The sequence below is a fragment of the Dipodomys merriami genome, unplaced genomic scaffold, assembly GCF_024711535.1.
Source record: "Dipodomys merriami isolate MVZ:Mamm:240054 unplaced genomic scaffold, mDipMer1.0.p SCAF_1, whole genome shotgun sequence".
NCBI lineage: Eukaryota > Metazoa > Chordata > Mammalia > Rodentia > Heteromyidae > Dipodomys > Dipodomys merriami.
This window is the reverse complement of record NW_027202270.1, coordinates 102,938,333-102,953,360: the sequence shown is the minus strand read 5'-3', so window position 1 is coordinate 102,953,360 and position 15,028 is coordinate 102,938,333. Positions and strand designations below refer to the sequence as shown.

The 15,028-nt window shown below is 36.3% G+C and overlaps 1 protein-coding gene across 9 annotated transcripts in view; it reads left to right on the top strand.

The window, feature by feature from the left end:
- The window catches only part of Ralgapa1 (Ral GTPase activating protein catalytic subunit alpha 1), a 233,307-nt gene that overhangs the window by 63,568 nt on the left and 154,711 nt on the right, over window positions 1-15,028 (top strand). For all 9 annotated transcript variants that reach the window (XR_011372986.1, XM_070026666.1, XM_070026690.1 and 6 more), the window contains exons 11-16: window positions 118-315; window positions 5,090-5,215; window positions 6,509-6,657; window positions 11,280-11,409; window positions 12,986-13,223; window positions 14,488-14,649. Coding sequence is in view for 8 of the 9 variants with exons in the window: in XM_070026666.1 (XP_069882767.1) it covers window positions 118-315; window positions 5,090-5,215; window positions 6,509-6,657; window positions 11,280-11,409; window positions 12,986-13,223; window positions 14,488-14,649 (1,003 nt within the window). In the remaining variant the exon portion in view is untranslated. The remainder of the gene's footprint in view (window positions 1-117; window positions 316-5,089; window positions 5,216-6,508; window positions 6,658-11,279; window positions 11,410-12,985; window positions 13,224-14,487; window positions 14,650-15,028) is intronic.

The following is a 15,028-nucleotide window of genomic DNA, read 5'->3' as shown; positions in this document are numbered from 1 at the left end:
AGAGCTCAGCTGAAGAGCTGAGGGACAGTGCTCAGGCCCAGAGTTCAAGCCCCACGACCGACAAAAAAAAAAAAAAAAAAAAAAGTATCATTATTTTAAGTTCTCTTTATTTTCTAGGCATTTTTATTACCAATTTGTGAAGCAGCAGCTATGAGGAAAGTAGTAAAAGTATATCAGGAATGGATCCAACAAGAAGAAAAACCTTTGTTTATGCAAGAGCCTGAAGAAATTGTGATCACTTCTTTAGACATACCTTGCATTGAAAATGTCACAGATCATGATCTTTCAGCGGAAGAAGATGAAAAAAGAGAAGAGGTAAAATTAAAGATTTATATATTTTTATAAGTTTAATTGATAAAAGTTTCATTAAATATAACTATATTATCACAAAGATACTTAAATGGGAGGGAAGGTGTCTTTCCATATATTTTGCAGTTTAGATAGTGTAACAATATGACATCTGTGATGTCATAATTTTTAAAGGTATATTGCAGTTATGTACTGGTTCTTTAAGTCATTGTATAGATAAAAATTAAATGGTGTCATTTAAACTGTGATACTACATGAAAATGCTTATAGGACATACTTTGTGAGATGATTACCTAACTATAGTTCCTTTTTCCCTGAAAGTAGTGCCTCTTTTCTCCAGAGTGGTTACCCACCACAAATCAGAATGTTCTGAATTCTTTTCTGGGCTCTTGCAGCAAAGCAATTGCAGAATGTAAAGCTTCTTGGTATAATAAAATAAGCAGTATTGTAATAAGGTAATAAATAGGTCTATGAGTTTTCTCTGACAGGGGAAAGACATAGAGCATAGTGGTGATAATATTTGGGCCCCTGATTCCATTTATTCCTTAAGTCTAAATGAGTTCTTGACCTTTCTGTGTTTTTGAGAGAGGGTCTATTTGTGTAGTACCATTCTGGACAAAGAATTTGTGTCTTTTCCTAAATTCTGGCATTACAACAATATACTACCAGTCTTTTATCTTTTCTGTTTTTTTTTTAAAGTCCGATTAAATCTGTTTAGTCCAGATTGGCTTTGAAATTTTGATATTCCTTAGTTCAATCTCCCAAGTGGTGTCCTGTTTCTAAAAAGGAAAAAAAAATTAGGAAATAGTTGGTTCTGAGGATAGCTCAATAGTAGAGTGTATGATTATTAGCATGCATGAAAATCTAGGTTCAATCTCCACCAACAAAAATGGGAGTGGAGAATATAGTTGAAGTACATAAAATTAATAATATAAATTACAAAATTAGGAACAAATAGCACTATTTGTTATATACCAATGAAAAACATCAAATATTTACATTGTGTTAGAAAATAAACCTGTCAGTAACGTTTACATTTCTACAAATATTTCTTTGTCTGTGTCATGAGCCTATCTTGTATCTTTAAATAAAAATGATGAGTATAAACTGTATGCCTCATTTAATAAAAACAAACATGAATGAAAGGAGAGTGAGTTGATGATATAGTGTGCTAGATATTCATTTTCTACTGGTGACTTAACTACAACAACATTGCCATTAGAAGTGTGAATTTTTTCAAATGCCATCAAGTCTCATTAATGATTTATATCTAACCCAAAAGGTATAATCACTCACTGTCATTTTTATAAACTCAATATATATTAAGATCACTAAAAATTTTTGGTGTTCAAATTATCAAATAGAGATTCAGATAATTATGACTTTTGAAAAAATGTAGAACACAGGATAGTTTGTGTAGTATGTGTGCAAGACTGACATATACCTTGCAAGATGTTTGGTATTCCTTTGTTTATCCCATTAAATTCCAGTGATATATTTCAATTTTTGTTATAATAAAATATCCCTGCAATTTCAAAATCCCTTTCCCTTTTAAGGGGACATTCAGTTCAGTCTCACACTTGCTAGACTGGTTCTCTGCCACTTGAGCCACACACTTCAAGCCCTACTTTTCACTGCTATTTTTCTAGATTTCAGCCTACAGAGTAGCTAGAATTCCCTTTTAAACATGAGAGTCAATGTTGGAAGTGTAAACCTGAACAGATATGATTTCTACCTTCATGTATCTTACTGTTAACAAGAATACAGCCAGGAGCTGATGGCTAAGGCCTATAATCCTAGCTACTTAGGACACTTAAGATTTGAGAATTGAGGTGGAAGCCAACTGGAGTAGAAAAACTATGAGACTTTTTTTTTTTTTTTTTTTAATCTGATAGTGGTGCTTGAACTCTGGCCTGGGCACTGTCCCTGAGCTCTTCAGCTCAAGGCAAGCGCTCTAGCTTTGAGCCATAGCATCACTTTCGGTTTTCTGGTGGTTGATTGGAGATAAGAGTCTCATGGCTGGCTTTGAACCATGATCCTCAGATCTATTTTTAAACATGAAAAAAGCTAGCCTGATGGTATGGCTCAAGTGGTAGAGCACCAGCTGTGAGCAAAGAAGCTGAGAGAGCACAAGACCCTGTTTCAGCACACACACCACACACATACCCCAAAAACAAAAGTACAAAAATTGAGAATACAACTTTATAAAATAAGAATATAGAATATTATTACTAGAATTATGAAATATTATTCTAGAATATGGAAGAGGGAATTCATACTCTGCTGAGGGAAATAAAAGAATGATTCATGGAATAAGTACTATAATATGAAAAGCAGGTAGAGAAATAGGAAAGGACCACAGAGTGTGAATAGCATCTCTAAGAATGTGAAAGACTTTTAAAATACTTTAATTTGACTGTAGCTAAGAGCAAATGGGACAAAGTGATAGGAAGTTCTAGAAATAAGGGTTAGTTTCTGGTCAGTAATTTGTATATATTCAGTGTACTTGGGTTATATTCTAGAGATTGGAAAACACTTACAGGATTATGAATAGTAGAATAACATGAATACTTACATATTTCAGAAGGATTATACAAGACTATCATTGAGGATAGATTGGAGACTAGTTAGAGTTTAGTGAGTTCAGAAGTGAGATGGTGAGTACCTGGAATAGGACTGAGCCAGTTAAGTGGGAGTATAAAGGAGAGGGCAAGTATATTAATTTCTTCTGTGGCAAAGCCAGTGTGTCTTGATTATTATTATTTTTTTTTTGTGGTCTGGTTGTGGGGCCTGAACTCTGGGCCTGGGCGCTGTCCCTCAGCTCTTCAGCTCAAGGCTAGCGCTCTACCACTTGAGCCACAGCACCACTTCCGGCTTTTTTTTTTCTTTTTGCTTATGTGGTGCTGAGGAATCAAACCCAGGGCCTCAGGCATGCAAGGCAAGCGCTCTACCACTGAGCCACCTTCCCAGCCCCGTGTGTGTGTCTTGATTATTAACTGGTTGAGAGATGGGGAAAGGGGAGAGATCCCATTTCTTTTCTCTCCTTCCCTCTCTCCCTCCTCTTCTGTCTCTCCTCTTTCTCCCACCCTCCCTCTTCTTCTCTCTTCTCTCACTTTTTTCTCTTTCTCTCCCTCTCTTCCTTCTCTATTTCCTTCCCTCCCTCTTTCTTTTTCTCTTTTCCTCCTTCCATCCTTTTTCTCTCTTCTCCTTCCCTGCCTGTCCCTCCCTCCCTCCCTCTCCCTCCCTCCCTCCCTCTCCCTCCCTCGCTCCCCTCTCTCCCTCCCTCCCCTCTCTCCCTGCCTCCATCCTTCCCTCCCCCCTCCCTCCTTCCCTCCCTCCCTTCCTTCCTTCCTTCCTTCCTTCCTTCCTTCCTCCCTTCCTTCCTCCCTCCCTTCCTTCCTTCCTTCCTTCCATCCTTCCTTCCATCCTTCCTTCCTTTCTTCCTTTCTGGTTAGTATTAGGACTTGAACCTGAGGCATTTTCTTGCTCAGCTGGTACTCTTAGCACTTGAGCCACATCACTTCTCACTTCTTTAAATATATTGAACTTCAGGTACTTTTGATACAAGGGAAAATTAGGCCAGTTCTATGAGGATTCATTGTGTAAATGTGTGTATATGTATTAGGTATATATGTAGGTTTTTGTGAAGCACACTACTATTGACAGTCAGGGAGACTTGGTAAGACACCTGATCATAGAGATTGAGAGTTCAAGAGAAAGGCTAGTAGACTAGACCCTGATATATTTATTGCCTCCTCAATTCTTACTTCCAATACTATTTCTGGTAATGGTAGAGAAGTAAATATTGGACTAAATCTCTTGCATGTTACAATTATAAACACCATAGGGTGTGTGTGTGTGTGTGTGTGTGTGTGTGTGTGTGTGTGTGTGTGTGTGTGTGTGTGTGTGTGTGTGTGTGTGTGTGTGTGTGTGTGTGTGTGTGTGTGTGTGTGTGTGTGTGTGTGTGTGTGTGTGTGTGTGTGTGTGTGTGTGTGTGTGTGTGTGTGTACATTGAAGTTATTGGCAAGAAAGACATGAAGCCATAGCAAAACTCTTTGGTTTCTGGCACCCACCTTCAAATTTCTTTATTTTGCAACAAAAGTAGTTAAAAAATTTAAAAGCAGGAAGAAACTGTGGAGAGACTTATAAACAGAAATACCTTAGTAGAATTTCCGTTTACATGCTTTTTACCTAAAGAAACTTCTATACTAATACTGAACATCAGGCAAAAAGCTGCAGTCTTAGGTGGTTTGAACTATCACTGTTCTTCCAATAATGGGACTTTAACTGCATTGGAGATCTGAAGCATCAGTATTACTTATATAATAATGGAAATTTTACTATGAAGTAGGATAAAGATAAGTTTAAATTTTTTTGTCACCTAGATTCTTCAGTTTACAACAAACTTCATCTTTTACAGAACTGTAAATGGTATAATCCATTTGTTGAATGTGTGAGAGTACGGTTGAGAGGTTTACACATTAGAACCTAGAAAACTATATTAACTAACTGCCTAATTATTCACAACTTTTTTGTCAATGTGAGTTTTTATTGATTGATTTATTTTCTCATGAGGTTCCGGAGATTGAATCTTGGGCCTCACATATGCTAGGTAAGTGCTGTATGACTAGATCCATGCCTCTAGCCCTATCTCAGCCCTAGTTTTTCTACCCATTTTGAGAGAGAAACTAAGATCTAATAATTTCATGAGCCTTCCTGTTTGCTAACCTGTTGCAGCTTTCTTGTTAATGAAATATTCAATACTGATGTTTTATTTCAGGAAAATGGAACCAGTATTGCTGAGCATGTTCGAAATTCTAATTGGGCAAAAAATGGCACTTACCAAGATACCTCTGAAGAAGCCACAGAAGAAAACATTCGAGCTGGTACCCAGGCAGTTTTGCAGGTAGATCACTTTATTGCTATTTTTTTAAAGTAAAATCATCATTAGATATTCTAAAAGTTCAGGATTTCAGCTTGGTACCTGTGGCTCAAACCTGTAGTTTAAGCTACTCAGGAGCATGCTGGAAGAGTACATGGCTCTGAGTTCAAACCCCTGTACTTACTGGATTCCAGGATATAGTATATTTTTTTTTAATATAAAAGTTTACCACCTATATTTTTCAGTTATCATTATATCCATGTTATAGTTTAATCCTTATTTTTTTTTTTTACTTCATAGCATATATATTGAAAAACAACTAATAGATGAAAAAAGATACTTAAATTCAGTATTGTTAAAGGAAAAACAGTCAGTCCTGGGGTTTGAACTCTGGGGCTGGGCTCTGTTTCTGAACCTCTCTGTGCTCAAGGCTAGCATTCTAACACTTGAGCCACACCACCACTTCCAGCTTTTCTTGAGTAGTTTATTGGAGATAAGAATCTCACAAACTTTTCTGCCTGAGCTGGCTTTGAACCACAATCCTGATCTCCACCTCCTTAGTAGCTACTGGCACCTGACTTCATTCTTAATTCAGATATACATACCTTAAAAAAAGAACAGAGGATAAATGTTTATACAACTTACTCAGAAAATTCTTCCTGACATCAATGTCATCTTTTATTATTAAATAATTATACGTATTTGTTGTTGATTACAGTAGGGTTATGGTATTAGTACTCTGTTTAGAAGTGCTACTTTTGCATTTAGATCATTTTCTTTTGAGCAGCTACCAGTAATGTTGTATTTGTTTAGATAAACATGGCAATAAGTAGGTTTAATGAGTTTTAATTTCAGGTACTAAGCTGGTAGTAGAAGTAGTTAGAATCCATAGTATTTAATCTCCCACAGTATAACCCCTGCTTTCACTATATTTGATGTCGGTACAATTTGTGGAGGAGAAGGGGAAAAACAAGTCGTTTAAGGATAACTGTGGACCCGTTACAACAATGAGAAGTACAAGTTGTCATGTTGAAACGAACTTTACAACTTTGGTGGTGGGGGGGGAGAGGATTGGGTGGGGGGAGCAGGGGAGAGGCTGGGAAGGGATGTGAAGGGTAAACAAAGGAGGAGGCTGCAATGCTTGTAAAGAAATGTACTCATTATCTTGCCCATGTAATTGTAACCCATCTGTACAGTATGTTCACAATAAAAAATAAAAATTAAAAAAAAAAGAATCCATAGTATTTAAAATTTTTAAAGAAATTTGCCATTGAAATTCCATTGTAAATAGCTATTTTTTTTTTTTTTTTACTACAGGTGTTTATTATAAACTCAGCCAACATATTTCTTCTTGAACCTGCAAATGAAATAAAAAATCTTCTGGATGAACATACTGATATGTGCAAACGCATTCTGAACATTTATCGATACATGGTTGTACAAGTTTCAATGGACAAAAAGACTTGGTAAAAGCTCCTTTTTCTTTTATAAACAAATATGGAATTTTTTTTAAATTTTATTTTATTTTATTTGAGAACATACTGTACAGAGGGGCTACAATTACATGGGCAGGATAATGCATACATTTCTTACCAAGCATTGCAGCCTCCTCCTTTGTTTACCCTTCACCTCCCTTCCCAGCCTCCCCCCTCCCCCCACCCAATTATACCCCCCTCCCCCCCCACACCGACATTGTAAAGCTGGTTTTGACATGACATTTTGTACTTCTCATTGTTGCAACAGGTCCACCTGAATCCTTAACCGACTTGTTTGTCCCCATCTCCTCCACATGTTATACTGACACAAATATGGAATTTTTAAAGATAAATTGTTTGTGAATAGGATATGTTAAAACATTATAAAGCTTCTGTTATTGAGTGAATTAATAAAAATAATACTGTAATAATGATGACAGTAGTTCCAGTCACATTTTCTCAGACTTTTTTTTTTGTCTGTCGGTTGTGGGCTTGAACTCTGAGCCTGGAAGCTGTCCCTCAGCTCTGCAGCTCAAGGCTAGCGCTCTACCACTTGAGCCACAGAGCTACTTCCAGCTTTTTAAAGTAGTTTATTGAAAATAAGAGTCTCAGGGACTTTCCTGCCTGGGCTAGCTTCCAAGTTTGATCCTAACATCTCAGCTTCTTCAGTGGATAGTATTACGGGCGTGAGCCACCAGTGCCCAGCCAAACAGTAATTTTGTTGTTTGTTTTTAGCGGCACTAGGGTTTTAACTCAGAACCTCATGCATGCTAGGCAGATGCTCCATCACTTGAGCCACCTCCCCTAGCCCTTTTATCTTTATTTTTGAGACCTTTTGTTTTGCCTCTGACCTTAATCTCCCTTCCTATGATTACATATAATTCCAGGTTAGAGAATTAACCTGTAATAATCCTCTAACCTGAGATTACAGTTGGCTTATTGGTTGAGAGAAGGTCTCTCTAATTCTGCTCAGGCAGAGTTAAATTGAGATCCTCCTGATCACCATCTCCTGAGTAGCTTATATTATGCATGAGCCACCTCATTGTGCCTCTCAAACATCTTTGATACTGCTTCCTCAAGACTCTGTGTTGAGTGTCTGTGCTACCTTCTATGCATATCAAGTGAAGGTGCTTCTCTTTCCCTTTTTTATTTCTCCCTTTTTTATCCCATTTTGCTAAATAAACCCTACTTAAACTTATACATCTAAAAAGACTCGTTGGAGTGTCTTTTCTGAAGTGTGAGTATATCACTTCTCCCACTCAAGAATAAATATAATCATATATGCATATATGGAGAGGTAGTTTATGCATGTATGAATAATGAATGAATGATTGAATGAATGGATGGATGGGTGATTTACCAGCTGTTTGGATGCCTGATTCCTTAGCCTGGCATTCAAAACCTTTGCCTGCTTTTTCCTTCTTAAACTTATCCTTTAGAATGAACATGTGCCATCTTTTCCTGTTGTCTCTCAAACTGTCCTTTAGATTCCATCTTCTTTGTAGATATCCTTTCTTACATTTTCTCCTTTACTTCCTTTCATTCTGTATTTATACCTCTATTTAGTTCTTGTTAAAATTACCTTGATTTCTAGCTTATTTATGTAGTTGTAGGTGTTTGTGTACCCCTCGAGGTAAATTAGAGGCCCTAGAAGGTATAAGATAGGGATTTCCTGCATTTCCCAGCATAAGCTATTGTGTGTTGTTGGTATTCTATATAATTGTTTAAGTGGATGGAAAAGTGAAATTTTGGGGAGAGAGCAGTTGTGTAATTTCTTTTTTTTTGGTTGTGGGGCCTGAACTCTGCGCCTGGGTGCTGTCCCTCAGCTCTTCAGCTCAAGGCGAGTGCTCTACCACTTGAGCCACAGCACCACTTCCGGCTTTTTTCTTTTTGCTTATGTGGTGCTGAGGAATTGACCAGGGCCTTATGCATGCAAGGCAAGCGCTCTACCACTGAGCCACCTTCCCAGCCCCCAGTTGTGTAATTTCTATAAAAATGCTATGTTGTTTTTGTAAACTTCAAAGAAAAGCTTAAAAAAAAAGTTAGCAGATGTGAGGTCTTAATTCAATTTCAGTACCATCCTCCAAAAAGTTACTCCCAAAGTTCACTCTCTTGAGGAAATAAGTATTTTCCCATTCATAAAAAAATCTGACTTTGGCCAGGCGCTGGTGGCTCACACCTGTAATCCTAGCTACTCAGGAGGCTGAGATCTGAGGATCGTGGTTCAAAGCCAGCCTGGGCAGGAAAGTCCGTGAGACTCTTATCTCCAATAAAGCACTAGAATACCAGAAGTGGTGCTGTGGCTGAAGGGGTAGAGTGTTCGCCTTGAGCTGAAGAGCGCAAGGACAGCGCCCAAGCCCAGAGTTCAAGCCCTATGACTGACCCCCCCCCCCAAAAAAAAAAAATCTGACTTACCAAACCATGAATTAGTTAGGTATCAGTATTATACCATATATATAACCATAATTTTTAAAATCAGTCTTCTATTAATGCACATGTATTTTCTTTTTGTTTTAGTGGGAAAGAGGATGTTAACATCTTCTTTTTCTCATCTGTCTCATTCTTTCAATAGAGAGTACTTAGTCAAAGAAAGTACCTGGTTTATGTTTTCCTACTTAGGGAAAATGACTATTTGGAAACATTTTTTATGAACAGCATTAATAGAATAAGTAAAAGTAGTTGTTAACATTATTTTTAAATAAGTTTTTATTTAAACAATAAGTTTTTTATTGTGAAAATACTGTACAGATGGGTCACAATCACATGAGCAAGGTAATGAGTATATTTCTTATCAAGCATTGTTGCCTCCTCTTTTGTTTTTCTCCTCCTATCCCTTCCATCTCATCTCTGCAACTACATCATCTCCCCACCAGGGCCCTCCACCCGCAAATTGTAAAGTTCATTTTTTGACATAGCATCTTGGAACACTTGTTTTTGCAAGGTATCTTTCTAAGCACTTTGCATATATATCTTAATCTTTATAGCACTGTTTGATTTATATAATAATGTAATATCCCTATTTTTACATGAAACAATGTTTAGGCACAAAGATAGTTTTGTCCTTGTTCACACAGCTTTTGAGTAGTGAGCAGATATTTGAATTGCAGAATTTCTGACTTCTGAAAGTACACTGAATTAGATAATTCTTTTGTTACTCTTGTGCTTTTCTTTCTGTAGGGTCTGAATCAGTGATGATCAGAAGTACTGCTGTGTACAATATTATGTAGAATTTATTTAATATGTTTTTAGGTTTCCTTAAAGTCATAGTACTTTAGAGGGTAGTATTCAGATTTACATTGAACTTAGAAGATTTTCTTGATTAAAATCATTCTTACTGTATTACAAAGTGAAAAGATCACCTGATAAATCAGTGAGTTAAGGTTTGACCATTAGTAGTTTATTTTGTAAAGATTGCATGTGTAGTTGTTTTCAAATAGCTTTTTATTTTATATGGTTAATAACCCATGGTTTCAAATGTGATTCTTTAGATTTTTATCCTCTAAATTAATACATGCATTTGTTAGCCAATATATATAGTGTATTTTAAACTGAACCATTGCTTTCTATTTGAGTCTTTCCTTATTTACCAGAAATAACAAGACATCTAGATCTGAGACTTTTCCTACCTTGGCTACATTTTTCACAATAATTGTCCCATGTAATGCTGTGCCTCAAATGGGCCTGTAAATTAGCCAAAAAATGGAGGAGTCTGTGATAGAGACTTGGACTACAGTATGGTTATATGCCCAATTGAAATTCCTGGTTAGCCTCTTTTTCTGTAGGGTTGAATCAGTTTCTGAAATATCAAGTGTAGTTTTATAATTTTTATAGTATGCCTGTAGGATAACAAAGACAATGTTAGAATTGATTTTGTTTCCAGTTCTCAAAGAGAAAAAGGATTTTTTTAAAAGATGGAAAGCAGAAACATCCTTATTATTTTTTTCTTTTCTCCTGAATGTTCATTATTAAAACTATAAAACTACCTTATTAGCCATGCGCCTGTGGCTCACACCTGTAATCTTAGCTCCTCAGAAGGCTGAGATCAGAGGATCACTGTTACTTGAAGCCAGCCAGAGCAACAATGGTTATGAAACTTTTATCTCTGATTAACCACACAAAAGGTGAAGTGGAGCTATAGCTATAGCATTAGCTTTGAGCAGAAAGAAAAGCTCAGGGATAGCACCTAGGCCCTGTGTTCAAGCCCCAGGACTGGGGGGAAAAAAAAAAAAAGACAAAAGGCTTCTTTTCATCTAGGTATTGTGAATGAACAAATGGCTGATATAAAGTGGAATTTAAAAATTTTTTAATATTTATGGAAGTGGCGCTGTAGCTCAAGTGGTAGAGCTCTCGCCTTGAGCTGAAGAGCTGAGGGACAGCGCCCAGGCCCAGAGTTCAAGCCCCACGACCGACAAAAAAAAAAAAAAAAAAAAAGTAAAAAGTAAAAAAAAAAGTAAAAATTTTTTAATATTTAAAGATTTCTAAAAATTTGAAATTGTCTTTCAAAAAGATTTATAAAGATAATGCCAATTTTATAACATATTAATTTGCATTAACCAGTAAACAAAAGCAAACATATGTAAGAAGAAAATACTAATTAATCTTTTTACTTTAAGGGAACAGATGCTGCTTGTGTTACTCAGAGTCACGGAGTCTGTACTGAAGATGTCATCACAGGCTTTTCTACAGTTCCAGGGGAAAAAAAATATGACTTTGGCAGGTCGACTTGCAGGACCACTTTTCCAGGCAATAAAAATAAATTAATAGATGATAGATAAGTATTTCTTAAAGATTCATATACATGAAAATGTTACCTAGAGTAGGAGTCAATAAGTCAGAAATCTGTTCATATTTAAGGATCTTTTGTAGAGAAAATTAAAAACTACTTATGGAAATAGGTTGTTTGTCTATTTCAAAACTAGAATAAGATTGAAGGAAAGACCAGGTGTGATTGCTCATACCTGTAATACTAACTACTTTTGTGAGTCAGAGATCAGGAGAATTACAGTTTGAAGCCAGTTTTTGAGGCAAAAGTTAGTGAGAACCTACCTCAAGAAATAAATGGGGCTAGGTATATGCCTGTGATATGATACTAGCTACTTAGGAAGCATTAGGTGGAACAAGTTATCATCTAAGTCTGATCCCAGACAAAAACAATGGACCCTAATTTGAATTTTTTTTTTTTGGTCGTCATGGGGCTTAAACTCTGGGCCTGGGTGCTGTCCCTCAGCTCTTCAGCTCAAGGCTAGCACTCTACCACTTGAGCCACAGTACCACTTCTGGTTTTCTGGTGGTTAATTGGAGCTAAATCTCATGGACTTTCCTGCCTGATCTGGCTTTGAACCATGAATTTTAGTAGCTAGGATTACAGGTATGAGCCACTGGCGCCCAGCCTAAAAATTTTTTTTTAAGAGTCAAAAAGGGTTGGGAGTATGGCTCTAGTGTTAAAAGTTCTTGCCTATTGAGTATAAAACTCGAAAACCTAATAAATTTTCCTCATCATTTATTTAGTGGTACTAGGGCTTGAATTCAGAGTTTTATACTTAATAGTTTTTAGCACTAAGTATAACCTTTTAAAAATTTATTTTATTGTAAAGATGCTGTACAGAGGGGTTACAGTTACATGAGTAAAGCAACGAATACATTTCCTGTCTAGCATTGGGCATGGGTGCTGTGCCTCAGCTCTTTAGCTGTAGACTGGCGCTCTACCACTTGAGCCTCAGTCTCATTTCCAGCTTTTTCTGCTTATGTGGTGCTGAGGAATCGAACCAAGGGCCTCATGCATGCAAGGCAAGCACTGTACCACTGAGCCACCTTCCCAGCCCCACCCCTCCCTTTAAATTGCTTTTTTCCTGAATTCTGTTTGAATTGTTGGATGGTAAGAATTTGCAGTTCAAATGAAATTTATTGTATATACTAATGGTTGTCTGATTTATTTATGTAGATGTTTTCTATTAAGAAAGGGTTGTAGCCCATGCCTGTAATCCTAGCTCCTCAGGAAGCTGAGATCTGAGGATCACAGTTCAGAGCCAGCCAGGCAGGAAGAAAAGTCTGTAAGACTCTTATCTCTAATTAACAACCAGAAAACTGGAAGTGGTGCAGTTACTCAAAGTGATAAAGCTCTAGCCTTGAGCAAAAGTGCTCAGGGACAACACTCAGGCCCTGAGTTCAAGCCGTATAACCAACCAAAGGGGGGTGGGGAAGGAAGGTTTGTGGATAGTATGTTTCTGTTTTTAGGTCATTTTTAAAGAATTGAATATTTACTTTTGAAATCATATATTAATACATTTTTATTGTTACTTCTGAATATTTGTCTTTATAGACTCTTATAGTTGCCTGGATCAAAGCAAATCTGAATGTATATATCTCTCGAGAACTCTGGGATGACTTATTGTCAGTATTATCATCATTGACTTATTGGGAAGAATTGGCCACCGAGTGGTCATTAACTATGGAAACACTAACTAAAGTTTTAGCTAGAAATTTATATAGTTTGGATCTCAGTGATTTACCATTGGATAAGCTGAGTGAACAGAAGCAGAAAAAGCATAAAGGGAAAGGTAAGCATTGTTCAGAGATGAAAAGTACTAGTTTGTTTAAATAACTGGAGAAAACCAAGTCAGGGAAAGAAGTGAGAGTAAAAGTTTTGTTCTTCCTTAATTAGTCCCCTTTCAGTAAGCCTGGAGGCTTAATAGTTCCAGCAGTAAAACAAGCAGATATTAGTAATTTTTCTTACTCCTAAAATCTTAAACCTTAAAACCTTAAAATAGGCCAGGTGCTTGTGGCTCATACCTGTAATCCTAGCTACTCAGGAGGCTGAGATCTGAGGATCCCAGTTCAAAGCCAGCTTGGGCAGGAATGTCTGTGAGACTCTTATCTCCAATTAGACACCAAAAAATCAGAAGTGGTGCTGTGGCTCAAGTGGTAGAATGCTCACCTTGAGCTGAAGAGCTCAGGGACAGCACCCAAGGCCAGAGTTCAAGCCCCACAATCAACCTAAACAAAACAAAACCCTTAACACAACTTTAATAAGAGATAAAGTGTTAAAGCTAAATAAATAATCTAGAACCCTAAATATTTTGTTTTTAAGAATTAACCGAAAAATGAAATGTATAATATGTCACTCCTTTTTGGGTCAAGCAGCTTTTAGTTAGAAAATAAAGAATGATTTCATTTTGCCTAATTTAAAAATAAAAATTATTTGGAAAAAAATTTGGTTGAAACAAAGGATTCTGGAAGTATGAAATACTTAGTCTAATATCAAAAGAGGTGGGGTGGGCAGTAGCAAAATAATATCATTAATATATGATCTTATCATCTTTCATTTGTTAGTTTTTTTCATTTTTTTATAATTTGTTGCCAGGCAGATATACTCAAGTCATATTTCATACTTAACCCTTTGTACACTGTTTTAATAATGCACTTTTTGACTACATTTTTTAGACTGTTTTCCAAATGGTTATTACTCATTAGCTTTCTTCCTCCCTTTCTTCCTTTCTTCATTTCCCTTATACCCTCCCTCTTTACCGCCTTCTTTTTCTCTCCTCTTATTTCCTGTCTCTCATGCTGTCCAGATATTTTTTTTCTATGATAAAACAAGTGAAGACAGTTCATAATAATTTATTTGTTAATAGTGTAATTTTTAAATTCTGCATTGTTTTAGAGTATAATCTTATATTATCCAACATTTTATCTTGCTAAATTAATTTATAATTATAAGGCTAAGGGTAAGATTCTGAAGCAATATGGTCCCCATAATTTGAAGATATTATAGATCAGGTGATCAACACACTGTATATTGAGATTGAAAATGTACATTTCTAGGAGTTGGACATGAATTTCAAAAAGTTTCAGTTGACAAGTCATTTTCTAGAGGATGGAGTCGTGATCAACCCAGCCAAGCCCCAATGAGACAGCGAAGTGCCACAACCACTGGCTCCCCAGGAACTGAAAAGGCAAGGAGTATAGTGCGGCAAAAAACTGTTGGTATGTATTCTTAAAATAGTGAGAATTATATAACTCTAGTACATTTGCAATTTTTAGAAACAGTGTGTCATAATTTCTTAAGGCTGATTTTTGTTGTGAAATGAGAAACTTCTGTAGCAAACCTCTTTTTACTGTAGTATTCATCCTTTTATGATATTAAGATTTACTGTATATTCTTGTTTTTATGTGCTTTATTTTACTATAAATATCCTTTTTAAGTGATATTTTACAGAATGCAAGAAGTAGAACTCTGATTCACCTTATTATAGTACTCAATCCTGAATTTATAATCTCTTTGTTAAATGAATATACTAAGGAGAATTTAGGCTAATTTTCAATCCTACAGTTATATTAGCTTTACAAACCAACAAGGGAATTC